Here is a 27,094-nt window from a genome sequence, read left to right on the forward strand (position 1 = left end):
GGCTCCTCGTGCTCCACAGTGTGTGTCTGGAGAATGTGCCCTTACTCACATTGCAGACATTTTAAAATTGTGATTATCATCTGTCACTGCCTCTGCATGTCTCACAGACTTGGCCACAAGAGGTCACTGTCGTGTTGCTCACACCAGAGCACAGCCAGCTCCAAGCCTGTGGTGCTGGTCGGTGGGTACCCAGCCACCTTCTGGGCGTCCTGCACCCACCTGGATCATCGGCAGAGTTTGCACTCCAACCCTGATTCTGGGTGGGATCATGTAGCCTGCCACCCCCACCCCATGGGGACAACCAGCCTGTCCCCTTTGCCTTCCAGAAGCAGCAGAAAGCTGCATTTAAGGGGAGACGGGAAGCTCAGTGTTGCTGTGCCCCATGGCGCCAGCACGTAGTCCCCTCACCTTCTCTGTCAAGAGTGGGGCCCAAGCACAGGCTATTGCAGTCCGGTGACCTGGGACCCGAGGCCCACTCCCCTTAGAGCCTCCCTGTGCTTGGGAACTTGGCCTCCTGGGGCTCCCTGCCTGCAAGAAATGCAACTTCTCGGACCCGGTTTCATCCTGTGAGTCGGAATCTGGGGATTCTGATGCACTCTAGGCACTGGGGGTCACCCAGGAGGAGGCACCTCCCTTTCCTTGCCAACTCTTGGCTTTCCTGGCCGTGATTGCTCCTGCTGTCGGTAGTGAAGTCTGTGGTTCCGAGGGCCTCCAACAAACTTTCCACGCTCCCAGCTGTGCCTGGCTCCTGGGGCCTGGCCCACTCTGCACCCCCAGCCGCACCCAGTTACCCTTCCTCCATGTCAGGTCCTGGCTCAGAAAGCCTTCCCACCTGCCTGCTCCCACCCCGGGTGCTCTGGCACTGCCTGTCCACCTTGGGCTGCTGCCTCTCCCGGGCCGCATGCGGAGCAGTGAGCTGTGAGTCTTCTCACCACCTTACTCAAAATCATCTCTTCTCACAAATGATGGTGAGCAAAGAAAAGTGTGAATCAATGAAGCTGGAAGAAAGCCTCTGCTGGGATGGGGGAGAAACGAGGCTGCAGCTGGTCGCACGGGGCCAGAAACGTGGCCTCATCATGGAGGGGGGAGTGCTAATGGGAGGCCCTCGGCTTCCCGAGTTTTAACAAGTCATTCGTGCATAATCACCCGGGTCCCCAAGACTACCCCCAGGCTTCTGGAAAGACTCGTAGGACTCAGGCTGAGGCTGCAGGCCCCAGGCCAACCCCTCCCCATCTGGGACACAGGGGCTGTCTGTCTGTGAGGGCCTCTGAGGGCCTCCTCCAGCCTAGATGTCACAACAGGCTGGCTTTCGCTGTAGATTTGAAACACAACTCCGTGGAGACACCCAGCAGCATCAGGCAGCTGGCGGAGGGGCCAGAAAGCAGTGTTACCAGCAGAGGAGGTCACAGTCCGCCTAGAGTGCCCCGGGACAGGTGGCACACATCTGCCGTCCTAACACCACTTGGGGTGCGGCAGGTTGCAGACCCATAGACTAAAGCAACTGCTTGCACTTTTCACATTAGTTAGGGAAAACCAGAAGTTAAATTTTTTTTTTAAAAAAAGAAAAGAAACAAACTCCTTCATAGCACAGTGTGGCAGGCAGCAGCCTGTGGTTCGGCCACGGCCTGGAGAGCTAAGACACCTCTGGGTCCCCGGGGAGCAGGGCCTGGGAGGCCTGCCGTGGGGAAGGTGAGGCAGAGTGGGCACCAGGTCCTGGTCTAGACTTCATGCCACTCCCAGACCTCCCTCCCGGGGCTGCTGGCCCAGGGCCCTGGCAAGGCAGGGTGGGTGGGCTGGCTGATCCTCACAGAGCTGGGTAGAGTCGCTGCTCCCAGGGTAGGTGCTGCCTCTGGCCTTGGTATTGAGGCTGGAACTTCCCAGTTCACCTGGCCCTTATCTCCAGGACTCAGGAGGTGGAGGTCTGGTACCGGCCCTGCTGTTCACTGTCCTCAATGGCTCCACAGCTTCCAATCAGCTCTTGGCCTGAGGAAACACCTCTCTTGATTGCAACAGCTCCCCTCCAGGTTACATTAGCAAAGAACGCCTGTTTTCGAACAGAACATACACACCTCCCTGGTTTCTCCAGGGCCCAGGCTTCCCGGCCTCTCATGTAGAGTCCTGCCCAAGGGAACAGGCAGTGTGACTAGTGTGACATGTGGCAGAAGGACGGTGAACTTACTCCAGGAGGTCAGGAGGCTTTGGCTAGAAGTAAGTGACCAAGATTTAGTCAAGGGTCGTAAGGTTTGCAAACTGGAAACACTAGGAGGCAACACCCAGAGTGTTTTGAGGAGAAAGCGAAGTCTGAGAGTTTGACACTGAAAAGCATATCCTTCAGAAGAATCGGTCCTGCCCTAACCGGTTTGGCTCAGTGGATAGAGTGTCAGCCTGCAGACTCAAGAAGAATCGGTCCTGCATTCTTAGCCCTGATTGGTCCAAGATGGTAATTGTCACATGTCTGGGGGGCTGGGCACTGGAACATCATCATTCAAAAGTCATTCGGGTGGTTAACCGAAGGCGTGGTGTATGTCCAGGCCTTGCCACAGGACAAGTGGATGTCCATCCAGGTACAGGTACAGGACAGGAAAGTGCAGAAGTGGGAGTTCCCAGAGTCAGAACAGGAATAAGACTCCTCAGGCCCAGCCCACTTGATTTCAATAACTTAGCAGCTTGACTTAGCACAGTGACTCCCTTTTAGTTCTTACTCAGGGGCAGCTGAGGAGCTCTGAGCAGACGGGAAGCTTGGCCAAAGCAGAAGAGGGGTTGAGCAAAGACAGGGACAAGCATTCCAGGCTGAGGGAACAGCACATGCAAAGGCACAGATGCTTCTGCTAGACTGGAGTGAAGAGGCAATGTGCCTGGGGGAGGGCAGGAGATAGAGGTGTCATGACTAGACTAGCTGGTCCAGGGGGAGGTGATACAGCAACCCAGGTGGGAGGGAGCCTGAGACCAGAGGGAAGGGGCCTAGTCCTGTGGGCTGCAGACAAGGAGGCCAGAGCTGAGCTGAGGGAGGTTGGCCCTTGGGGAGGGTGGCGCCTTGCTCCCAGTGTATGCTTCTCTTCTGGCTGGAAGTGCATCAGCTGGAGCAGCCTGACTGGGTTCTGGCCCAGAGGGAACTCTGTAAGGAAGGGGGGAGGGAGGAACAGAGAGGGAAGGGGAGCTCACACCAGGCCACCCTGTGGAAGTGAAGGCCAGCATCACACATGCCTGCCCTGGGCCAGCACAGACCACACCTTGGAGGCCCTCTGCCTATTCCCTCTATGTTTTTATTGACAGATTACCTCCTGCCCACCCGCAGGGCTGTAAGGTTCTCAGGCTATGACTGACCAGCCAGGCTAAAACTGGTGGGGTCCCCATGCCCCCAGGATGTCACACAAACCCAGTCCCAGCAATGAGTGCTGAATGGAGAGGCTCTGCTGAGCTTGGAAGTAAGTCTCCCACTGGGTCCCAGGAGGTGTGCAGCCTCCTCAGTCACCTGCAGAAGCCCTGAGGTCTCCTGGTTACTATGGCCCAGGAGGTCAGAGCCCTGAGCACAGAACTGCAAGAAGCCTGCCAGTTGCTCAGAGATCACAGGCCCAGCGCCTCCTTCACCAGGTCACAGGCAACACCAGGCCCCCGCTGGCTTCTGGGGCCACAAGCAGCTCTGCTGGGTGCCCCCTTGGTGGGTCTGGCTCCTTCTCCTGCAGGGGCCCTGGACTTACATTTATTCTACCTGCCTGTTGACTCAGCAAAGGAGAGGAGGCTCACCCCACCCGCTGCGTGTGCCCTTGGTTACATGTGTAAATGCCAACCCTCAGAGCTGTGGACATGGAGAAGCAGAAGAAATACTTATTTCCAAAAGGCTCAGGAATGACCATGTCCTCAGTGTACGCGTGTATGTGCGTGCGTGTGTGTACATGTGTGTGTACCCATGTGTCTGAGCCAAATCTGGCCCATGGCTTGCTTGTAAATAAAAGTTTATTGCACATGGCCACAGCTCAGTGGCTGCTCTGCAATCCAACAGCCTGGTCGAGTATTTGCAGCACCGACTATAAGGCCTGCCAAACCTGAAATATTTGCTCTCCGGTCCTTTAATAAAAACTTTGGGATCCCCTGAGCCCCACATGAGCACTGGGCTGGGGACCACCCCAGATGGCTGGGAGGAGCCTGAGAGAGGGTGCTGGGGGCGGAGGACGCCCAGGCTGTTTTCCATTGACTGGTCTCTGAAGGCGCCTCCTCCCTGCCAGGGGTTCAACACCCCAGCTGTCAGGCCCTGACAGAAAGCTAAGCATTGACAAAGGGTCAGGTAACCACCACAAGCGGTCAGCGGTCAGTGGGCAGCGGGCAGCGGGCAGCGGGCGGAGCTGGAGGGGGAGCCCATTCACAGACCTCACCTCTGACACCGCCTGGGCCAGCCGGGAAATGCTCCGCACTCTGACCTCCGCCAGTGTGGCCCTGGGGCCCCGGGTGGCAGGCTGGGTGCGCACCATGGCCTCGCACCAGCTGCTGGTGACCCCCCCAGAGGCTCTGCTCAAGCCCCTGTCGGTGCCCAGCCGGCTCCTGCTGGGGCCCGGCCCCTCCAACCTGGCTCCACGCGTCCTGGCGGCTGGGGGACTGCAGATGATCGGCCACATGCACAAGGAGATGTACCAGGTTGGCTGTGGGGGTGGGTCAGTCCCTGAGCTGCCTCCTCACTGCAGGAGGGCCGGGAGCTGCGTCTGACCTGCACCCCTACCACCCTCAGATAATGGATGAGATCAAGCAAGGCATCCAGTACGTGTTCCAGACCAGGAACCGCCTCACGCTGGCCATCAGCGGCTCGGGGCACTCTGCCCTGGAGGCTGCCCTGTTCAACCTCCTGGAGCCTGGGGACTCCTTCCTGGTTGGGGTCAACGGCATCTGGGGACAGCGGGCAGCCGAGATCGGGGAGCGCATAGGTAAGGGATGGGGCAGAGGGAGGGGTGTGGCCCCCACTCCACCCTTCCCCATCCTCCTGCCTCTGGCAGGATGCCTAGCAGCCCCCTCACCCCAGGTACCAACCTTGGCCCCTGCCCACCCCCCTCTGTGGTCACTTTCTGGCCAGTCCAGGTGTCAGGATGCTTGAGGGTCCCACCTCCCTGGTCTCCCAGAGTTGGGGACAGCTGTTTGTGGAGCACCTGGGTGGCACTGCAGGGAATCCTCTGGTCTCAGCGCCCACAGCTCGCCGGGGTCCCCAGGGTCACCTCTGCTCGGCCTTCGGACAGGGTTTTAGAGGCTGAAGTCCCCCCCCCCCCCAAAAGTCTCAGAAACAAACTCTTTCTGTGAAGCCACAAAATATGGAGGAATGGACAGCATTTCACTCCCAGAGGAAAATATCTTGGAGACAAAGCTCAGGGGCAGGAGTGAGCCCTGGGTTAACGATTGACGGTGCCTTTGGAAATCCGCCTGCATGGTCAGCTCCACACATGGCCGCACGCCGCCGGTTAATAGACAACTTCTGACAGCTCACGGTTCCCAACCCCCCACCTGGTCCCCTTGAGAGCACACACCGGTTGGGCAGAGGCCAGGACCTCAGCACCCACAATCCAGTGGCTCTGACTGCCCGCCCCCAGGCTTGGGCTCTCCCCTGAGCCGTGCATGGTCCTGGGGCCTCCTCATCTCCTATGTTCAGCTCTGGGGCTCGCTGTGCACGGGGATGCAAGGCTGGGAGAGAGGGAGCAGGACTAGGGCCTATGTTCCAGGAGCCCCCTTCCCTCCTCCATTCCTTCCTTCCTTCATTCCTTCCTCTGCTGGGAAGGCACCGTCCACTGGCCTTGCACAAATGCTTGTTGATTTCCCCAGTGAGGAGTGCTGGGGATGCCCAGCCTGGCTGGACTGGGGGAAGGCCGCCTGAGGAAGGGACAGCACAGCTGAGCCAGGCACATTATTGCCCTGCGCACCCCAAAACCTCAGCTGACGAAGAGCAGCCTCACTGAGCAAGCCCCACTTTCCTCTGCCGTGCAGTGGCTGGGGCTGGGGTGGCAGGTCCCTCTCCTCATGTGGCCTGCTCAGCACAAAGCCGTCCCCAACACTGGCTCCTGCTCTGTGTGCTGGGGCAGGGGTGGCTCTCTGCTCACTGTGCTCCTGCCCCCAGGAGCCCGCACGCACCAGATGATCAAGGACCCTGGAGGCCACTACACAAAGCAGGAGGTGGAGGAGGTACGACCCTGGGGAAGGGAGGGGGCTGGTCAGCTGGGGGGGCTTGGGGCTGGGAGGCTGGGGTAGATGGCTGCCCAGCACCAGGTGACCCACAGGTGATACCTAGGAGCAGGTGGGAAGCCTGATAGGTAGGATTCTGCCTGGCAGGGAAACTGAGTCAGGAGCCCAGCCCTGTGGGCAGGACCAGAGGGGATGGAGGCAAGAGCTGGGGAGCAGAATAGGCCCTGACACCCCAGGCCCTGAGCTGGGGACTCAGCTGACCTCACGAAGGTCCCAACAGACGGGTCAGAGGCTGAGGCCACTCTCCCTGGGTCTCTGGGAGGGAAGTCCCTCTCTTCCTGGAACAAACCTCCTCCCAGAGTCAAGATGCCGGCCCCACATCAGCACACGTGCAGATGAGGAGGGTGTGCCAACCAGGGGAGGAAGGGAGCGCTTGGGATGCATCCTGCCCCACCTTCTCCAGGAAAAGTCCTGCCGGGGGCACTAGCTGGCACTGGCTCTGCCCAAAGCTGTCACCTCTGACCCCCTCAGGGCCTGGCCCAGCACAAGCCGGTGCTGCTGTTCCTGACCCAGGGGGAGTCCTCCAGCGGCGTGCTGCAGCCCCTGGATGGCTACGGGGAGCTCTGCCACAGGTGAGCCTGTCCTTCAGATGAGCCTGTCCCCACAGGTGATCCTTCCCCACAGGTGAGCCTGTCCCCACAGCTGAGCCTGTCCCCACAGGTGATCCTTCCCCACAGGTGAGCCTGTCCCCACAGGTGATCCTTCCCCACAGATGAGCCTGTCCCTACAGGTGAGCCTGTCCCTACAGGTGAGCCTGTCCCCACAGGTGATCCTTCCCCACAGGTGAGCCTGTCCCCACAGGTGAGCCTGTCCCCACAGGTGAGCCTGTCCCCACAGATGAGCCTGTCCCCACAGGTGATCCTTCCCCACAGGTGAGCCTGTCCCCACAGGTGATCCTTCCCCACAGGTGAGCCTGTCCCTCAGATGAGCCTGTCCCCACAGGTGAGCTTGTCCCCACAGGTGAGCCTGTCCCCACAGATGAGCCTGTCCCCATAGGTGATCCTTCCCCACAGGTGAGCCTGTCTCCACAGATGAGCCTGTCCCCATAGGTGATCCTTCCCCACAGGTGAGCCTGTCTCAAGGTCACAGTGCTGTGGGCAGAGCCAAGCCCAGCTCAGACCAGGCGGGGGGGCGGGGGGAGGGGGGCGTGTGGGTGGTCCCTCCAGCCGGGTGGTAGCAGGTGAAACTGAAACCCATCCTTCATGGCCCCACCCAGCCTATGTCACATGGTGTGGGATGCAGGCACCTCTCGGGTCCTCCTTGTTCTTTGCTGAGTCTGGGTGGGCTCCTTCTGGCTGAGAGCAGGATTAGGTTCCCCATGGCCAGTGCCCCCATAATGCCCACTGTCCTTCAGTCCCCACTGGGAAGTGCTTATGCTGACCCACCTCACCTGAGATCCCAGTGCCCCAAGGCAGCTCTGCTCTCTACTCCCCTCCTCTGGCCTCCCCGATCCCTGCAGGGGCGCACAGGGCCTTCCTGTGACCAGCGGTCCTGCTCTGCAGAGTTGACCACAAGCTGGAAGGAGGAGGCTCACACCCAGACAGGATCTACGGGGGCGGAGGGGCCGCCGGGCACAGCTCCAGCCCCGACAGCCTGCCCCCGGAGTGCTGTCCAGTGAATCAAGCTCATGAATGTGACCTGGGCCATGATTCCTGAGGGGCACACCTGTCCCTCTGCACCCAGCATGGGACACTCATTTTGCCTTTTTTTTAAGTTAAATTTATTGAGGTGACATTGGTTAATATGATCATACAGGTTTCAGGTGTGGGTTTCTATGTTGCAAGATCTGTATATTGCACTGTGTGCTCATCCACCCAAAGTTAAATCTTCTCCCCTCACCATATATTAGGACCCTTCACCCCCAGCCCCTTCCCTCTGGCACCACCACACTGCTGTTTGTGTCCACAAGTTTCAGTTGTATATCCCACATATGAGTGAAATTGTATGGTTTTTAGCTTTTTCTGACTGACTTATTTCACTTAGTATGACATTCTCAAGGTCCATCCATGGTGTTGCAAATGGCAGTATTTCATCCCTTCTTATGGCTGAGCAGTATCCCACTGTGTACATGTACCACGTCTTCTCCATCCAGTCCTCTACCGCAGGACACTTGGCTGTTTCCACGCCTTGGCCTTTTTTATAAGAAAACGTGGAGGTGGGGAAGAGGCAACGCTTGGCTGGGGCTGTTTCTGGACTCTATCCTCCCTGGGCTCTGACCGTACAGTCAGCAGGCTGCTGGCAGCGGGAGGCCCAGGCTCATGCTGTGCGGTTCCTGGACCCCACACACATGCTTGGCGCTGAGCCCTCAGAGGCCCCAGCCACCCCAGGACCACAGGCGGCCTGGGCTGGCCTCACGCACCCCTGTATGGGGTCCCGGGGGCTGGCGGGCAGGGCAAGGAGCTGAAGTCCCTCCTGCTTCACTCTGCTGCCCCTCCCCCAGGTACCAGTGCCTGCTCCTGGTGGATACTGTGGCATCCCTGGGCGGGGCCCCCATCCACATGGATCAGCAAGGTAAGGGTGTGCCCCCGACACCCCAGCCAGCTAGGCTCCATGAACTAATCAACACCTATTGTTTCTGGGGGGCTACCAGGCACGGATGTGGGGGCAGGCGGGAGCTTCTCTGGAGTTGATATGGGGGAGACGCCCAGAACCCCTGCAGGAGGGGTGGGAGGAGGTAGGGGACTGCGATGCCTCTGGGCATGGAGGGCGGTTCTTCAGTTTTCATTGATCACATGCACACTATCCGATTGGTAGACTTGGGCTTCTCTCCAGTTTCAGGCTCTTAGGAATAAGCTGTGAGGACATTCTCGTTCGGGCCTGTGGGTGCACATTTGAAGCCATTCCTTTGGCCCCACCGTCAGGCCATCATAAGGTGGGCACAGCTCAGATGTGCTCGGCCCTTTATCCTGGAGCCCTGATATTCTTTGCTGCCGCTCAGAACTATAAGGCCTCCTCAGGTGATGGCATTGTAGGCCTTTTGTGACAGATTAGGGGGCCAGTACTCCAAGGTGTGAAAAGAAAACCTCTTTGCCTCCTTTGCACTGAACCAGCGCACTCACGCACTCTGACACCAGGGCCTGGCTCTCTCCATACCAAGTGGACACTCACTGGGTGTCCCAAGCTCACTGCACCTCAGTGGGGACAGCGTCAGACTCCACAGGGTAGGACTGGTCCTGCCAGGGTGTCCCTCTCACTCCAGACGCCAGTTGCATCATGGGTCCCCAGGTTACCCCAAACTGTCAGACTTGCCAGGTCCTGGGCTTCAGGGACACCCGAGCTGGTATGACCCCACCCTGGGTATGGCATGGCCCCGGGAACACGTGTCCCTCCTCCCCACAGGCATCGACATCTTGTACTCGGGTTCCCAGAAGGTCCTGAATGCCCCTCCGGGCACCGCCCTCATCTCCTTCAGTGACAAGGCCAAGTGAGTGGCCCCGGGGCCCCCAATCCAGGGCTGGATGTGCAGTGAGTCCAGCTGGCCCCCAGGAGGGAGGGAAGGGTGCCTTGAGTTGTGCTCCCAGATACCCCTAGAATGCTGGTCACCTACCCTAGACAGGTTTCCAGCCCTATGCCAGGCCAGGGTGGTCTGGGGGAGGGGATAGGAGACCGGCCCCAGCAGATTGTCACCAGGTTAATGTTGGTGCCATTTACCAGAACAGAGGCTATTTGGGGTGAGATCAGGAATTCTGTGTGGACAGGAAGACTGAGATGACTGTGGGAGGGTCGAGGAGACAGCGGGGTCTGAGTCCAGAGCTCGGGGAGAGGCCCAGTTTGTGAGGCCAATCTGGAGGTGCCCAGCCTGGGGATGAGGTTGCCTATAGGCCCTCAATTATACCCAGCTTCACAGACTACGCCCCAGGAGAGGTGGGGCCCTGGCCTCAGTTTCCTGTTTGTCATTTTGATGTGTTTGGACTCACCAATGCGGCAGTCCCCAGGCGGCAGGGTCACACCCACGTGGCAGAGGCACAGGCCAAGCCCAAGGGCCAGCAATGGGCCTGTCCCGGGACCCACCTCTGAGGAACAGGAGGGCCTGGGAGATGGTCCCATAGTGTCAGCCGGACAGGTGGGCACTCAGGCTGGTTCTTCCTCCCCAGAAATAAGATCTACAGCCGGAAGACGAAGCCCTACTCCTTCTACCTGGATATGAAGTGGCTGGCCAACTTCTGGGGCTGTGACGACAAGCCCAGGATGTGAGGCAGGGGTGGGGTGGGCTGGGTGTGCCTGAGGAGTGTTGGGGGTGACCTCTCACTATCCTCAGCCCTTCATCAGTCTTACTTTGTTTCAAGCTCCCCATCAATGCCCCCACCTACACTCCCCCATTTCTCCCTGGCCTGGGGGCTCAGGGCCAGCCGAATGCCCCCCCCTTTCCCAGATCCCTGTGCCCCTAAAAGTGTGGCAGCAGGTACTTTGGACCTGGCCACATCTCCCCATTTCTGGGCCTCAGTTTACCCATGTCTCAAAAGAAGGAGGTGAACCCAGGGCTCTCTGTGCAGTGGCTTTGGCCATAACCCAAGGCTCCTTATCACACATGGAGACAGGGACCCTGGGAATTGTGCCCTACCCAGCAGGCCCAGTGGGTGCAGTGTGGGTTCTTTGGGGCCACTGGGGCCCAGGGAGGCCAGCTGGGAGGTGGGAGCCAGCATGGGGCCTCTGTGCCTGTCATCATCCCACTGAGGTGTGGCCAGTGCCCCTCTGAGCTCTGCTCCTGCAGATCCAGCTGCCCTACCAGCTCTGAGTCCCTGATTCCCACACGGGAAGGGAGCTGGCCCAGTTGACACAGACCCTGACCCAACTGTGGCTGCCCAGCCCCAGCCCAGTGACGCTGGACCAAGCCCACCCATCCCATCTTCCAGGTACCATCACACGACCCCCGTCATCAGCTTGTTCAGCCTGAGAGAGAGCCTGGCCCTCATCGCAGAAGAGGTGAGGCAGGAGAGAACCAGCTGGGGGCCGAGGGTGGCCGGGGACAGGACCCAGGGCGGGTAGGTGCTGAGTGACACCTCCGTGAGGGCCCAGCCAGCAGGAGGGGTCTGAGGAGAGGCAAGGTGTGCAGAGGGGAGGGGTGGGGCGGCCCGGAGTGAGGGCAGGAGCCAGGTTTGTGAGTGTAAAATTACCCAAGTTCAGCAGCCGGGCACTTTCCTGCAGCCACATCCAGCCCCCAGGCTGGGGTCAGGAGCCAGACAGGGACAGTGCTGGGACGACTGTTCACACAGGCTGGGCTGGCTCTGCAGGGCACAGACGGACACACAGCTGCAGCTCAGCCCACCTTCACCGCCCTGACCTCCCCCTGGGCCACGCTGGCCCCCAGCCCAGAGGCCAGGAAGAGAGCGGGCTGTGGGCGGCCTCTCCTCGAGGCTCAGTGCTGCGCTGGTCGCACTTGCCCTCCTGTGTCCACTCATAAAGCCACCGCCCCAGAGCTGAGCTGGCATCGAGGAGGCGGAGGTCACTGGCCCCAGACTGGGCCCTTTGTCACAGGGGGTGGCTCTGAAGGTGGGCTGGGTGTGAGGGTGTAGGGCAGGGAGAGGGTGGAGCCACATGGAACTCAGGTTGTGGTCAGTGTGCTGAGAAGACAGGGGGCAGTGTGTGACTGAGAAACCCCCTGCCCTCCCCTGGCCAGCCCCCCACCTGCACAAGGTGCTCTCGACTCACCTCCCCAGGGCTCCAGTGCTGGCTGGGCCCCATCCCCCTCACCAGAGGTAGCCCCTGGCGCAGAGCCATAGCCCCAAACCTGGGAGCTCAAGGAGACTCTCAAGGGGTTCAAAGTCCCGGGCAGGCTTGGAGCCCCCCAGTCTGAAGCTGCCCCTGTGGGTGGGAGTCTGCTTTCTCCTCCCCACCCACCTGCCTACTGGTGCCCTCTCCCCGAGCAGGGCCTGGAGAACAGCTGGCGACGGCACCGGGATGTCACCGCTTACCTGCACGGGCGCCTTCAAGGGCTGGGCCTGCAGCTCTTTGTGAAGGATCCTGTAAGGAGGGCAGGGGCCAGGAGATTGGGGGTAGGGGAGGGAGGCTCTGCCCCATGGGGGTCTGCGGAAGGGGACAGCTCCTGCCCAGTTCCCTCTATATGGACGCAGGTTCCTGTGGTCCTGGGGTTGGGGACAATCCTGGGGGCCATCACTATCAAGGTCATGGCTCCCCGGCCTCTGAATCTTTAGTTCGATGCCTCAATCTCCCCCATAGCCCCTCCACCTGGACTAGTTATGGGGGATCCCTGACCTGGAAGATTCCCATCGGCCTCCAGAGCCCAACCAGTCATGGGCTTTGACTGGGGGGAAGGTCGGCTGAATGAGCCAGGCACCCCAAGTGTCAGGAGGCAACTGAAGCCCCCCTGACACAGGATGTGTGTGACCTGCTTGAGGGAACAGCCATATGGAGGCACTTGGGGGTTGAGCAGCAGCCTGTGACCCCCCAGTTTTTCCCCAGCCCCACCTGTCCCTCTGAAGCCCAAGGCAGGGCGGGTGGGCTGGCCCGGAGCGGTCAGGATGGTGCTGAGCCAGGCCTGTCCTGCAGACGCTCCGGCTGCCCACCGTCACCACGATTGCCGTGCCCGCTGGCTACGACTGGAGAGACATCGTCAAGTACCTCATGGACCACTTCTCCATCGAAATCACGGGCGGCCTGGGGCCCTCCTTGGGGAAGGTGAGGGGGTGGCCATACCTACCACAGAAACTAGGTTCACCCCCACATGGAGCATGACTGTGCCTGGGTCCAGGCTGAGGTCGGCAGTCAACCAAGGACCCAGGACAGCAGGGGTGTCCGGAAGGGAACATCTTTCTCCAAACCCCAGGGGTGTGTACAGGGGGGATCTGGGCCCTTCTTCCCCAGCTGGTGAGGTGCAGCACCTCCAATTCCACCCAGAATGTCCTTCCTCCCCTCTGTGGGGCAGAGCAGGCAGGAGGCCCTGTGCCCAGGTCCAGCTGTGCCCACTGAAAGGGTGATTCTGAGTGGCCTTTTCTGACCGCCACCCTGGATACCCTTCTCGAGCTCTGTGGGCTCTGCCTGGGTCTGGGAGCTCCCTGTGTGACTGGAGGAAGCTCTGGCTTCCCTGTGTACCCTGGGTGGGAGTCCCCTCGTTGGGAGCCCACCTGGCTCTGTCCAAACCTCAGCCAGGGCCAGGTGGGGTCCTGGGTGGAGGACGACGTCTCGCCGCCCTTGCCCCCCAGGTGCTGCGGATCGGCCTCCTGGGCTGCAACGCCACCCGGGAGAACGTGGACCGAGTGATTGAGGCCCTACAGGAGGCCCTGCAGCGCTGCCCCCGGAACAAGCTATGATTTGGGCACCAGGCCCTGCCCTTGGGCCCGGGGGCAGGATAGGCCCCAGCCCCAAGTGGCCCTTCTCCTTCCTCGTAGAACTCCCTGGAAATGGCCCTTTGGGCTCAGGATCCTCAGCTTCTCAGCTCCTCTCAACTGAGCTGCCGTCCCCAGGTCACTGGCCTTCTGAGAATACTCAATAAAGAACAGGTGGCCATCCATCCTCACTGTGCGGGCTGGGCTGCGGAAGAGTCTGGCAGGAAGGCACTGCTGCCCCCTGACTGCACCTTTGTTGCGGGGAGCTCACGGCAGATCCTCGCTTAGGGCTTCCCTGGGGCTAGAAGATGGGGTGTGCAGGGGCCCCAGGTCTCACACCTGCAAAACACATGGTCACACACTGCCTCCAGGGGAGCTCACAGCTGCAGGGGGACCCGTGACCTGAGTTGAGGGTGAAGGCAGAAAGCCTAGAGCACACAGCTGGGACCTGAGCCTGGGTACCTGGCCCGCAGGCCAGCGCAGGCACCGAGTCTGGGGGGCCTCTGCCCGGACCCGCCGCAGACCCTCCAACCTGCAGCTGAGGGTGACCTGGAGCCCCAGCCTCCCCACTCCTTGGTTTGGCTCTTGGACCTTCTGTCCATTCACTCTGCCCTCACTTGGGCCGAACCCCCTCAGCCTCTCCCTAATTTGAATTTTCAGACTAGGCCCACCTCTGACCTACTCTGGACCAGGGTATGCTCTGGGCAGTCAGAGCCATGCCCACATTACCAGGTCCTCACTGGTCCTCACTGGCTCTGCCCCTGTCACTCACCCAGGGCACTGGGGTAGGGCCCTGAGCAGATCAGAGGCCATCCACCCCCAGTACTTTGGGCCACCAGGAGAGACGGGCACTAGTGGGACACTCACATGACAGCTATGGTCAGGTCAGCACAGGACCTGTGAGGGCCAGAGGGCCTGAAGTCCAGAAAGCAAAGGTAGGGATGGGTGCTTTTCCAGAAGAGGCCAGAAAGCTTGGGGGCCCGAACACGCAGGGCCCTGCACACCTTCACGACGTTGGCCTCTGTCCTGAGAGCAGCCCTGTGTTGGTGGGTCTTCCCCAGAAGCAGACAAGCACCATCCAGTGGCAGGTCCCCTGAGCTCTCCATCCAGTCCGTGCCCCACCTCCCACTGATTTCCATCACCGCCAATCAGTTTTGTGACTGGAGTTCATATAAATGGAACCACACAGTATATTCTCTAGCCGGTCTGCTTCTTTCCCTTCGCACTTTGTTGCTGTTGGAATGCGGCGAGTCTTTGTTGCTGGGTTACCATCGCATTGCATGGATTTATCAAAATTGGTGCATCACCTGCTGCTGACGGACCCCTGGGTGATTTCCAACTGGGGGCTACTATGAATACAGAGGTAATGACCATTCTTAGACAGGCTTTATGTGGACACCTATTCATTTCTCTTGGGTAAATACCTAGAGTGGAATCATGGGTCACACGGTAAGGACAGGTTTAACTGTGTAAGGCGCTGCTACCATGTCCTCAGAGGTGGTTGCAACCTTTTACAGTCTCACCAGAGTGGAGGGGAGCTCCTGTTGCTCCACACTCTCACCATCACTTGGCGTTCTTTCCCCTCAGTGCGTGTGAAATTGAATCTGCTTTGATGTTATTATGCATTTCCCTGATGATTGATGGTGTTGAGCATCTTTTCATGTGTTTATTGGCCATTCATGTATTTCCTTTTGAGGCGTGTCAGCCCAAGGGTTTTGCTCACATTATTTGATGTTATCTTCTTATTGTCAACTTGTGATAGTTATTCGATAAGTTCTGGATACTGTCAGACACGCTGCTATGAGCATTTTCTCCTAATCTGTGGCTTACCTGCACTCATATCGTGTCTTTCAAAGAGCAGATATTTTAAATGTTGAGGAAGTCCGAGTGTTTTCCTTTATGGTCTGTGCTGCTTGGATGCTGTCCAGGAAACATTTGCCTCCTTTGTGATCCTAAAGATATCTTACCATGTTTCTCCTGGAAGCACTGGTGCCAGCTTTGATGTGTAGGTTTATGATCCACGTCATATTAATTTTGAGATGGAGTGGAGGTACAGTTTCACCCACCCTGACCAGACTTTCCTTCCCCAGCTAATTGATGGGCTGGGCCACTCTGTCAGCTGACCACATGCATGGGTCTGCTCTGGTCTCTCCATTTTGTGTTGTTGCATTTAGTTATCCTCACGTTAGCGCCACACTGTCTTAATCACTGCAGCTTCCTAGTATGTCTAAAGTCAGGCGGTTCAAATCCTCCAGTTTTGATATTTCAAAATTGTTTCTCCTGTCCGAGAGCCTTTGAATTTCTACGTAAATTCTAGAATTGTCTTATCTAGAGTGTGTCGGAGTTTTGATGGACTGGCACTAAATCTATGTATCAAGTTACGTACAATGGAAAGCATCAACATATTATAAATTTTTAGTTTAAAAATTCTAAAGACCTAAACATTAATTTGGATTGCTTGAGATCGTATGTTGCACTGTTTCTAGCTTTGAGTGTGGAAGTCTCACATAGCCTTTGTTAGATATATTTCTGCATGTGTGATATTTTCACGCTGTTGTTAATGGTATTTTTAAATTTTTATTTCCAGTGGTTTACTTGTAATATATAGAAATACAGTTCATTTTCCTCTATTCACCTTGTATCTCTTGACTTGTTAAATTAACAAGTCTGGTAGTTTCTTTGTGAATTCCTTAAGGTTTTCTATGTACATAATCATGTTGCCTATGAATAATGACAGTTTTATACTTCTTTTCCAATATCTATGCCTTTTACTTACGTTTTCCTGCTTCATTGCAAGGACCTATAACACGGAGCTCGTGGGGGCACGCAGTGGCCTGGGTTCTGTGGTCGGGCCCATCCTCCGTGGGGCCCCATGTACCAGACACTGTGCTTTGAACAGTGAACTATCGTTCTCTGCTGCAGAACCTCAGCTTCCATGCTAGGGTTTTCCAGGGACCCCAGCCCATGAACCTGCTGGACAGCCAATCTGTGCTTTGACCCACTCAGAACTCACCATCTCCGAGCCAGCCAACAAATGGACCTCCCCAAGGAGGTAACCGCATCTCCAGAATCCAGTGAGGCTGCAGGCCCCATCCTTGTGCTTGTGGTAGGTGGGCAGGTACAAGAACTCTTGCTATTCCCTGGGAGTGCATTAATTTATTCCAGATCAGACACGTAGTATTTCACCTCATGGAGTGGCATTTGACACAGACGGGATGAGTCCTCAGGTCCAGACACTGAGTTTTCTGAGTCTTGATGGCACCACGCAGGTGGATGGACACAAGAAGCACACGCCCCTCGCCCCTGGAGACAAGGCAGCTGCTCCCAGGGGCCCACTGTCCTGCACTCTTAGACTCCTATGAGGCCACCCCCCCCGGACAAAGTCCCTCCAAGACCCACCACCCGCCTCAAGGTGAAGGCCTCTGCCCGTGTCCCAGGAGCCTCCATGGGGCAGTGCAGCAGCGGCAGAGCCCAGGCACCCACTCAGCTGTCCTCACCGCCCAGGGTCTTGGTCTTCCGGAATATGCTCTGCATGGCCGAGATCCGGTCCTTATCCTGGATGTGGAAGACCTGGAACTGCGGGCAGGGCAAGGACAGAGGGGTCACAGAGACATCTGGGAGTCCATCACTGGGCCCCAGGCACAGCATGGGACAGCACCTGTCCCTGACCACTGGGCTTCCTGCCTCTGGGTCTCACCTGGACAGTCCTCCCTGAAGCTGGACCTGCCTAGGGCCTTCCTCACACCCAGGTGTCCCTGGATGGCCTGACACCAAGGAGGCCTGGGCAGGTGCTTGCTGAGGCCTGAATATGGTTTACCCTTCCCGCTACCATCACTCCATGTCCCTGAGTGTACCCTGGAAGGGGACATGTTGGCTCTTTGGCATGAAGGTGGGGATAGCCCTTGGGGGAGGAGTAGGAGGGGACTCCCAGGGACGGGGGAAGGGAGGGTCAGCAGAGCTGGTAGAACCTTGGGGCTTGAGAGGGGCAGCTGGTGGAGCAGACAGGCACCCCCTAAATGCCAAGGGACATGGCATGGGGCTGCTGGGTCCAGGGAACCTGCCGATGAGGCCCACAGAGGCCACACCCCTTCAGGAGGAATGGAGCCCAGGGTAGCTGCTGGGGCTCTGAGTGCTCTCACTGTGGGTTTGGGTGGTTCTGGGGAGAACAAGGGCCAGGCTTGGGCATGCTTCCCTACTTCCGAGATAGCGGTCCTGGGCCTGTGGGGCCACTGGTGGGCAGGGGGCAGTCATGGCCTATCTGATCCCAATGTCACATCCTTTCCTGACCGAAGCTGTCTAGAGGCCTGACCTGACCCAACCTCCTTGCTCAAGCTCCTGACCCTGGCAGAGGTCTGCCCAAGGCCCCCTCAACTGTCTGTGCCCACCTTGTCCAGCAGGACATCAAAGTAGGCGGTGGCCCAGTAGGTGGGGTCGCTGGCGGGCAGCTGCAGGAGCGCCTTGACCCCGTGGCCGATGCGCGGCGGGGGGCTGCGGCCCAGGTGGGTGACGTGGATGCGCAGGGACGCCTCAGGCTGGCTGGCGAAGTGCTCCACGCGCTGGTAGAGGGCATTGAGGTCCAGGCTGGTGTCCTGCAGCAGGTTGTGCTCGGGGTGGAGGAAGTGGGGCAGGTTCCTGGTGGCCAAGCAGCACAGCAGCACCACGAGCAGGCGGTACACAGCGCCCTGCAGCTCCGCCCAGTCCTCGGGCGCCGGGAAGAGCACCGAGGCCCAGAGCAGCACAGCCTTTGGGAAGACAGTGGGTCAGGCCCTGGGGACGGGATGTGGACGGACCCTCCAGCCCTCCCCCCTCTCCTCACCCCCAGAAGACCCTGCCCACAGGCACTTTCCCCCCACTCTTTATACCTCCCCTGGGTGCCCCAGCGTGAGTCCTAGACCCTTCCCACCTGCTGTGCCCACCATGGTGCCTCCCTTGACTCCCGGGGGCAGGAGGGCACTGCAGCTGAGCAGGTCCCCACCCAGCCTCCTCTCCATGCCTCCCTGGCACCCCAACACCAGCCACCAAGATCCTTCTGAGGGGATTTGAGGCTCCTACCCACCCTCTGGCCCTTTCCTCACGCCCCACTCCCACTGAACTCCTACTCATGCCCTATAGCTCCACCCTAAGGGCCCCATTCCATGACAGTCCCTGCCCTAGTCTGTGTGCCCAGGACTCCTGAGCCCAGAATATGTCTGAAAGCCACAATTAGACTTATCTGGCTGCCCTCCCACCCCTGGTCCTGAGTCCCCTCTCCCTTTGCCGTCCCACTACCCTTACTTCACTGCAGGAGCCACCCTGTGTCAGACTCCAAAGGACCCCCTCAGAAGTTGGCACCCCCTCAGGGGGTGGGATGGAGTTCTGAGAGGGACGGTGAGTGGCTTGAGGTCGCACGGGGACTCCTGGTAGAGTTTCTTCTGCACCAGGTTGGACCACGTCTCTTAACCCTCGACCCGTGTCATGGAGGAGCATTCTGAGGCCTCCCACTACCCATTCTGGGCAGAGACCCCAAGACTCCATGGCCCACCCACTTCCCCTGCACCACCCTGTGAGCTCCTGCCCCTACTTTTCCAGCGCCTGGCAGTGCCCAGCCCTAGGAGGACACTGTCCCAGTGCTGTCACGGAGCCACTGGGCAGCAGAGGAGGGGTGCCAGGGCTGGGCTGGCTCCACTCAGAGAGGGAATCCTGGCCGGTAACATTCACAGACTCCAGGGCGGAGGACAGGGGTCTCCCAGGGCTGACACGAGCTGGTGGGCAGTCTGGCTGTGTGCCATCCAACCCAAAGGGCCAGGAGAACCCCCGGGGTCACCAGCCCTGGGATGGCAAAGGCGGGTCTGAGGTGCCACCGCACTCAGCAGCCAGATGTCACTGTGAGCCTGGGCCTCCGGGAACCCGGCAAGGCCTCAGAAGCCTCTGACTCAGAGCTTGCTCCAGGCTGTGCACCGGTCAGAGCCGGCCCAAGGGCCCAACCTGGGGTCCCCTGCCCCGGGCCCCTGGTGATAGACAAAGGCCCAGCAGAGTGGGAACAGGGCTCCTAAGCCCCACATGTACCTTCAGGTGATCAAAGGTGAGGCCGGGGCTCTGGCCGCTGTCGCACCAGCTCTCATGGTTGACCCGGTCCAGGACGGAGAGGCTGTCCAGGCGGTGGCCCGGCAGGGAGCCCAGGGCACTAAGCAGCCTGGTGAGCAGGTAGTCCATGGAGACCCTGGGAGCCCAGACAGACACACCACTCATGGTCGGCATCTCGGCCTCAGCCAGGTGTCATGGCACCCTGCATCCACAGCGTATTCCCAGAAAGGAAAGCCTCCCCAGGATGGGCAGCTCCTGAGCCCCAGGGGACAGCCCAGGCCTTGGCAGCGGCTAGCAGGATGCATGTAGCCGGGCTTCATGCATGTTTCAGGAATGGCATGCAGAGGGCTGTCTAGTGTGAAATGTCTGGTTGACACATAGACACAGAGCACGGAGGGACATGGGGAGCCTCTGGGCTAGTCAAGCCTTTTTATGGGGACTGGAAGGTGCCACTCTCAGCAGCCCAGGGTGGAGCAGCTGAGGTTTCTGGTTCCTGGCAGGGGTGTGGGAGGAGCCACCACAGCCTGGCAGGTATGATGTCTTCATTCCATGCCCCACTCTGGCAGCCAGCCTCTACCGGGCAGCTTCAGGCCACAAAGGGGCTCAGAATCTTGCTCCCAGCAGTGCCACAGGGCACACCAGAGGCACTAGCTGTGTGCTTGCTGGGTGATTGAGGGTGCGACCTGGGCATGGTGCCCTCAGGGTCCCCACTCTGTGTGCAGTCTCAACACTGGATGGCAACTGCCCCCTGAGTCTGTGGTGGGCAGAGCACAGGAAAGGCCATTTACTTGCAAAAAATGACTGCTCAGCCCAGCCCTTGTTCCCCTTTCTCGGCAGCCGGCGTCATCACTAGCTTGAACACAGCCCCTGCTCTGTGCAAAGATGGGCCAGGTGGGTGGGTGGCTCCCAGGTGCTCTACTGAGCCTTTCTGAGCAGCAGAAAACCACAAAAAGGCATAACCAGTTTTACAAACATCACCCACGTGCATACTTCACCCCGGACATGAGAGCTGGCCAAGTCATGGTGACCTGTGTGCCCGCTGCAGTTAAGCAGCGTAGATCCCAATGGGGTTCGCCGGGCCCTGGTGTGGGGTCTGCAGGGAGCTCAGCCTCTGCCCTGTGCCCCCCACTCCCTCCCGCCCTCCCACAGAACCTTCTCGGGCTCCCTTCCCAGCAGATGCCACCCTCCCCGAGATCGCTGGGCTCCTCAGCCGGGCCAGGGAGAGGACATCACAACTAACTACCTTGGGTGGGGGACTCCTGGGAGCGGGGACACTAATCGGGAAGAGCAGCCCAGATGGAGTGAAGCCCCAGTGCTACTTTGTCTCATTAGATCCTGACCACTCGCCCAGCTGCTCCTGGAACCTGCCGGGACCCTGGACAAGCCACCTGACCTCTTTGCTGCTTTCGTGCACGGGGCTGGTCATGAAGGGTTCCACCACACAGCCCACTCCCCAAAGCTCGGAGGGGTGCCCTGAATTCCCCTGACACTCCTATAACCTCTGTGTGGTAGAGATGCCCACGGAGCAGCGGGGTGTGACCCTCCCTGCCCACTCCCCAGGACCCCACTGACCCAGGAGGTGCCTCCTACCTCCAGAGCTGGGCGCTGGCGGGCACTAGGGCCACCTCTTGGCTGATGATCCTTTTCAAGCTGCCTTCAGGGAACCCGGGCGCCCGCTGGGCCCCCTCCAGGACAGGCACCCTGTGCTTCCACCGCACCACGGGCACCACATTGAAGCGGATTGTCCTCCAGCCACTGGACACCAGCAGCGACAGGTGAAGCGCCTCCTCCCTCAGGCTGTCCGCCTTCAGAGAACCTGCAATGACCGCCCTGCTGGCCCCTCATCCGTGCCTAACCCTGCCTTCCCAAGACACTCCTCGGCCCTCACCTGCATCCCTGTTGGCCCTGTCCAGGCCCACACCCGCAGGCCCCTCCATCCCCCAACACCTGTATCAACACGGAACCTCAGCCAGGCGTGGGGCTGGCCCAGCAGGTGCCTGCACGACTGTTATGGGCAGAATTGTGTCCCCTCAGACTCAGGTGTGGAAGCCCTAACCCCCAGCAGCTCAGACTGTGATTGTATGTGGAGATGGGGGTCTTAGAAAAGGGGAAGCGAAATGAGGCCATCAGGGTGGGTGCTAATCTGATACGTCTGGTCCTTATGGAAGAGATGCCAGGGAATCCCACCCAGAGAAGAAGCCATGTGAGGACTGGCCAGAGGCCTCAGGAGAAACCAACTCTGCCCACCCCGTGGCCTTGGACTTCCAGCCTAAATTTAAGTTGTTTAAGCACCTGGCTGTGGTATCTGTTCCCACAACCCAGCGGCTGACTTGTGCAGTGAGGATGCAGTGAGGCTTCCCTATGGGCATCTCCCCAGGCCCTCCTGACCCGGGCTCTGTTCCACCCCATGGCCATGTCCCCTGCAGCCCTCTCTGCTGGAGGAGGGGCAGCAGCAGCTGCCCAGGCTGGGCCAGGAGAGGCCACAACCCAAGAGGAGCAGGTCTGCCCCAGGGCAGGGCCCTCGGCCAGTGGTCCTGGCCACTGCCCCATTGGCTGGGTCCAAGGGCCCACCAGCCCAACCCTCCACCCCCCACAATGCCCCAGATGGTTCTGAGACCTGCCCCTCTCTCAAGGAGGAAGGTCAGGAGGGCTCTAACACTTCTCTCTGAGTGGCTTGTCTGCCAGCTCAGACACCCCTCATGGGAAGGGCTGGGAAGTGAAGGACAAGTCTGCTCAGAAGGGAATGAACAATGCCCCTGAAGGCCTGGGGTTAGGAGGAGCAGGCTTGGTGCCCAGCACCCAGGAGGCCCTCCCTGAAGGCTCACAGTGGACAAGCCTGGCTGCCCTAAATTCCACTGGCATCTGGGGGGTAGGGGAGACAGAACATTCTAGCAAAAATGTTTCCTGATCCCCTTCCCACTCAGGCCTCATGGGGCCCAGCCCAGAGCCTACTCCCCTTCACAGAGGCCCCAGACCACCCAGAAGGGGCGTTCCATGGGGTCATGGGACTGGGGCTCGAGAGGTGGGGGATACCGGCACACTAGCCTTCTCCCTCAGTTGTCCTTCCCCCTGTCCTACAGCACACAGTCTGCCCTGGAGAGTCCAGGGCCCTGGGGGGTCCTCCAGAAAGGAACCAGGACCCCATCTGTATACCCCTCCTAATCTCCTGCAGGGCAGCTCTTAGGCCACCTCCTGGGACCCAGCCCAGGGCTGGTCCTGTCCCTGCCACCTGGGCTACTCCATCCCATGAATGGGCCTCAGTTTTCCCATCAGTTAAAGGGAGAGAAGGGTTCCGTGATCCCCAGTCCCACCCTTTTACCATTTGAGGCACCTGTCATGCAAAGCCACAGGTGACTTCATTTCCTTAGCTACCAATGGTCACACATTTTGTCCATGAAATGGTGGCTTGGAAGGTAGCCAGCCACACCTGCCACCCATCCCAGCCACTCCCTACCAGTCTGGCCTGGTGTCACAGTTCCCAGGAGCTCCCAGGGTGGGGTTGGGGGTGGGGTGGACAGCCTGAACCTTGTCACCTGCAGCTGCACACTTCCTTTTAAGGGAGGTGTCAGGAAACAATGCTTGGAATTTTCCTGCATGCAGGTGGCCAGCCCCTGGGTGTGGCTGCCTTCTCAGCCAGGATGAGGGGACCTGGGGAAGGTGAGGAGGGGCCTGGCAGCCTAGAATGTGCCTGAAGGACCCCGGGCTGGGCAGAACCTTGTGCTCAACCAATTGGTGGGTCTGTCCCCTAGGCAGGACGGAGGGCCTGAAGGTGACAGGACCAGGTAGGAACAGCCAGGCTAGGTCTCAGAAGAAGACAGAAAGGCCTTGCCAGTGCTGCCTTCGATAATTGGAAGGTTCAGAGATGGTCAGCTAAGATGTCTGCAGGCCGGGCTTTAGGAGCAGCTAATGACAGGCCCGGCCACTCTGTGAGGGCAGTGTCCGTCATCAGCCCTGGGATTAGGGCCAACTGCCCAAGTCACCAGCCAGGTCTGGGGAGGGACTGGGATGGGAAGCTACCCCTCCTGTGTTACAAGTCTATCCAGAAGCCTGGCCTCCTTCTGAATCTTTACATCAGCATGGAGGATGCCCGGCTTCCCTAGAACCCACAGGAAGAAGGTTGGTCCTGTGGGCTGCCCAGGTGGCTAAGGTCACCATGTCACCAGGTGGGCCGGAGCCTGGGCTCCACACCTGTGTTCCACACCTGGGCTCCACACCTGGGCTCCACACCTGGGCAGCCTGGGGCAGGTCACCGTCCGTCAGGGGTCTGACCATCCCCACTCACTGACCTAATGGCAGATGTGAGGTCCAAACTAATACCAGGTGCAGCCACCCCCACGCGTATCTGTCCCTCCCAAGGAGGCAGGACTTTCTATTTCAGTCCCTAATTGCCTGTCAGGACAACTTGATGTCTTTTTCCTGACCCCCAGGAAGATGGACTTCCTCACCCCAGGCCCCACTGTCCTGGGCCCTGTACAACCCGCACCTGTGCTTAGCCCCTCATAGTCCTGGGGAGCAGGGAGCCTGCCACTCCTGGCCCTGCCCACCTTGAGTGGGCCACCATCCAGACCACATCAACAAGGCACCAGAGGAGAGACTGAGGCCAGACCCCTGGCTCATCTGAAGGTACCTGCCACCGATCCCACTTGGGGCTCAAGACATCAATTAGCAACCGGGCCATAACTTGAACCAGTCCTGTGCACACATGTGCATGTATGCACACACCCACACTCACATGTGTGCACACTCACACATGTACATGCCTTCACAATACCACAGTCACACACACACACAGTGTCCTGTCCCAGGACAATGTGACCAGAGGCTGGATGTGAGGACAGCTGGGAGGACTGTCAGGTCCAGCTGGGACTGACAACAGAACTGCATCAGGGACCCTCCTGAAGCAAATCAGCTGGAAAACAGCACACTGGTCATAGTTTCCAGCCGCTTACAAAGTAGCATCCCTTAAAATGTTACTGTCACTATCAAAATCACCATGTAAAACTCAAATAACATGAAACATGTCTTCTTAGAACTCAGAGCAATGTCCCCAACTCGTGTGCCCCTGACACACACACTGAGCACTCACACAGGTGTGCGTGCACACACCACCATCATACGTATGCACTCATTCGTGCACAGAGAGCTTGCCCACTACCTGGCGTGATGAGGCCATGGTGCTTGCAGTGCACGATGGCAGCCACCAGAAGGTCCTTGAGGACGTGCAGGACCTTGCTGGGCACAATGTGGCCGCAGCACTTGGCGCTGCTGTTCAAGGAGGCGGTGAAGACGTCGTCAGTCACCCACTGCTCCAAGCCGGCCCCTTCTCTAGGGACACCCAGGCGGCAGGTCACGGGGCCATCACCCATCTCGCTGGCCCCTGGCTCCTCACTCAGGAGGGCTTCCGCGTCCACCCTCAGAGGCACCTCCATGTCCACTGGGCTGTCCGAGGAGCGCAGGGCAAACTGCAAGGCCTCCAGGTCTCGGGAGTAATCCACAAGGAAGCGGGGGTCCTGGGCATGCACGCGCTCCAGCACGGTGAGCAGCACGTTCTCTGCACGCTGGTAGTCCTGCGCTCGGGAGGCCTCCCGCGAGCGGATGGCCTGCAGGTAGTGGTGCCACAGGGGCACCTGCACGGCCATGGCTGGGGCCAGGGTAGAGGACATAGCCCTGGAGGGGCTGTGCCGAAGCCAGGAGGAGGCACCTGCCCAGGTGAGGAGCAGGTCCGCAGGTGGGGCACCAGCTCCCCGCAGAGCAGAATTCCAGAGTGATGTGGGGTGCAGCAGGTTAAATAGCTGAACTTGGCCCAAGCCTTTGAAGTGAGGGTGAGTCAATCATCAACAATTAGGAATGCCACAGGGGCAGGCAGAGAGGGGGCCTGTTTACAGGGGGAGCGGCCTCGCTGGGCACCTCCCTCTCTCACACTGCCTCAGTCTCTAGGCCCACGGCACATTCAAGCTGAGACTCCCACCCTCCTGGGCCTGGCTCCCCCCTACCCCCACCCTGCTACTGTGCTGTCCCTGGAGGCGGGGGCCTGTTTTTGTCCCCCCCTCCCATCCTTATCCCAGTGGCAGCAGCCTCAGGGTCTCTGTGACATCACCCCACCACCACCACCCCACTAGATTGGTATTTGGACACAAGATATCCCCTTTTGCTGAGATGTGAAAGGTGAGGCAGGGCCCCCTGAGTGTGGAGGCCGTCTCTGGGGCCACCACCTCCCAGCTGTCTCTCTCTGAGGCATCCTAAAAGTAACAGCCTCAGGCCAGAGCTGGGGACTGCATTTCCATAGTAACCTGAGCATTCCCTCAGGTACCTGTGCCCCCCTTGAAGCTGGGAACTTCCAACTTGGGGCCCACCAAAGTCCAGGTGTGAATCCTGCCCCTTGCTCCTGCAAGGCCTGTGTCCAGTGCCCCCTGATGCCCACCACCAGCCTTGGGCCCTCAAGTTTCCTGTCCCCCACCCCACCTGGCCTTCAGCTTGAGAAGAGTACCCACCTGGGCCTGGAGCTGGAGTGAGTCTGGTTCTAGGGGAAGTCTCCTTGGCTCCACCTCTTGGGGCTGAAAAGCCCCGCCTGCCAGCCCCTCCAGCACCTGTGCTGGGCACCCTGCCCAGCCCAACTGCCTCTCTGCTCAGGGCTGAGCAAGTCCCAACCAGCAGGTGGGAGCCGCCCCTATGACCCTTGGCCCCTCCAGGCTGGCCCTGTGCTTCAGGTACCCCCCCCCCCCCCACACACACACACACACACCCGCGCCCCCTGGAGCTTCTGTAAACAGCAAACGTGGAGACGGCTCCATGGAGAAGGCTGACAGCTATCGCAAACATGCCCTCCCACCCCTGCAGCCCACCCGGGAGCTGCGTGCCTGAGTCAGATGGTGTGCCTGAGTCAGAGCTGTGGGCAGAACCGGATCCAAGGCACTCACTTCCTGGTGCTTGGAAGCCCTTCTGTGGAGCTGCAGCCCCAGTGAATGGGTCTCTGCTTCCATGCCTCCTAGGACGGGGAGCTCCCCACCTGACTGGAGCCCACGACACAATCAAACAAGACATTTCCCTCCTCAAACCTGGCCCAGCACTGTCCTTGGGGGTTGCCCAGAGCATTCTGCCCCTCCCCCAGGACCTCACATAACACCTGCATCCCGATCTTTTCCCTGCACACACTGCTTTGCATGGCCCCCCTGTCTCCAGGGACTCTGGCCTAGAGGGAGGGACGAGGCTGCAGGGGAGCTGGTCCTGCAGCCCTCATCCTGACTCTCAGGCTTGGGTCCTGTTCCTGTAGTGGCTTCCCTTGTCTGCGAGTGGGATTCTCGGGATTCTCATGTTCCTCCACTTTCCCAGGAATCTTACAACTGTCTCTGAACTTGCCCAGGAGACAAATGGACCCCTGTCTACCCAAAGCGCCCAGGGCTCTGAGTCAGGACAAGCTCCAGCTCCACACCCCACCAGCTGCCCATCAGGAGACAGTGGAGCAGGGGTCCTCCCCGCTAGGCTAGGGGAGGAGGAGAGGGGAGTGGCCCTGTGAGCACTGGCAGTTGGGAGGGGGA

At 59.4% G+C, this 27,094-nt stretch overlaps 2 protein-coding genes across 2 annotated transcripts; one reads left to right on the forward strand and one right to left on the reverse strand.

The window, feature by feature from the left end:
• The first annotated feature begins 4,360 nt into the window (after window positions 1-4,360).
• Window positions 4,361-13,929, forward strand: AGXT (alanine--glyoxylate and serine--pyruvate aminotransferase). Its single transcript, XM_036319778.1, has 11 exons — window positions 4,361-4,629; window positions 4,721-4,913; window positions 6,089-6,153; window positions 6,685-6,785; window positions 8,654-8,724; window positions 9,553-9,637; window positions 10,308-10,403; window positions 11,067-11,136; window positions 12,081-12,176; window positions 12,721-12,849; window positions 13,374-13,929. The coding sequence occupies exons 1-11, from the start codon at window positions 4,399-4,401 to the stop codon at window positions 13,479-13,481; spliced, it is 1,245 nt and encodes a 414-aa protein (XP_036175671.1). The 5' UTR covers window positions 4,361-4,398; the 3' UTR covers window positions 13,482-13,929.
• A 2,131-nt stretch (window positions 13,930-16,060) lies between these two features.
• MAB21L4 (mab-21 like 4) lies at window positions 16,061-26,226 on the reverse strand. Its single transcript, XM_036319777.1, has 6 exons — window positions 26,051-26,226; window positions 24,715-25,368; window positions 21,150-21,375; window positions 19,542-19,695; window positions 17,882-18,238; window positions 16,061-17,072 (listed from the first exon to the last, which is right to left on the reverse strand). The coding sequence occupies exons 2-6, from the start codon at window positions 25,220-25,222 to the stop codon at window positions 16,980-16,982; spliced, it is 1,338 nt and encodes a 445-aa protein (XP_036175670.1). The 5' UTR covers window positions 25,223-25,368; window positions 26,051-26,226; the 3' UTR covers window positions 16,061-16,979.
• Window positions 26,227-27,094: the final 868 nt, after the last annotated feature.

Source organism: Myotis myotis, unplaced genomic scaffold, assembly GCF_014108235.1.
Source record: "Myotis myotis isolate mMyoMyo1 unplaced genomic scaffold, mMyoMyo1.p scaffold_m19_p_8, whole genome shotgun sequence".
NCBI classification, from domain to species: domain Eukaryota; kingdom Metazoa; phylum Chordata; class Mammalia; order Chiroptera; family Vespertilionidae; genus Myotis; species Myotis myotis.

Coding starts and splice junctions, on each gene's coding strand:
- AGXT (XM_036319778.1), top strand. CDS start 4,399: ATGCTCCGCACTCTGACCTCCGCCAGTGTGGCCCTGGGGCCCCGGGTG. Junction 4,914..6,088: donor CGAGATCGGGGAGCGCATAG/GTAAGGGATGGG, acceptor TCCTGCCCCCAG/GAGCCCGCACGCACCAGATG. Junction 6,786..8,653: donor TACGGGGAGCTCTGCCACAG/GTGAGCCTGTCC, acceptor CCCCTCCCCCAG/GTACCAGTGCCTGCTCCTGG.
- MAB21L4 (XM_036319777.1), bottom strand. CDS start 25,222: ATGTCCTCTACCCTGGCCCCAGCCATGGCCGTGCAGGTGCCCCTGTGG. Junction 19,696..21,149: donor GCCAGCGCCCAGCTCTGGAG/GTAGGAGGCACC, acceptor CTGGGCTCCCAG/GGTCTCCATGGACTACCTGC. Junction 17,073..17,881: donor TTGATGTCCTGCTGGACAAG/GTGGGCACAGAC, acceptor CCCTGCCCGCAG/TTCCAGGTCTTCCACATCCA.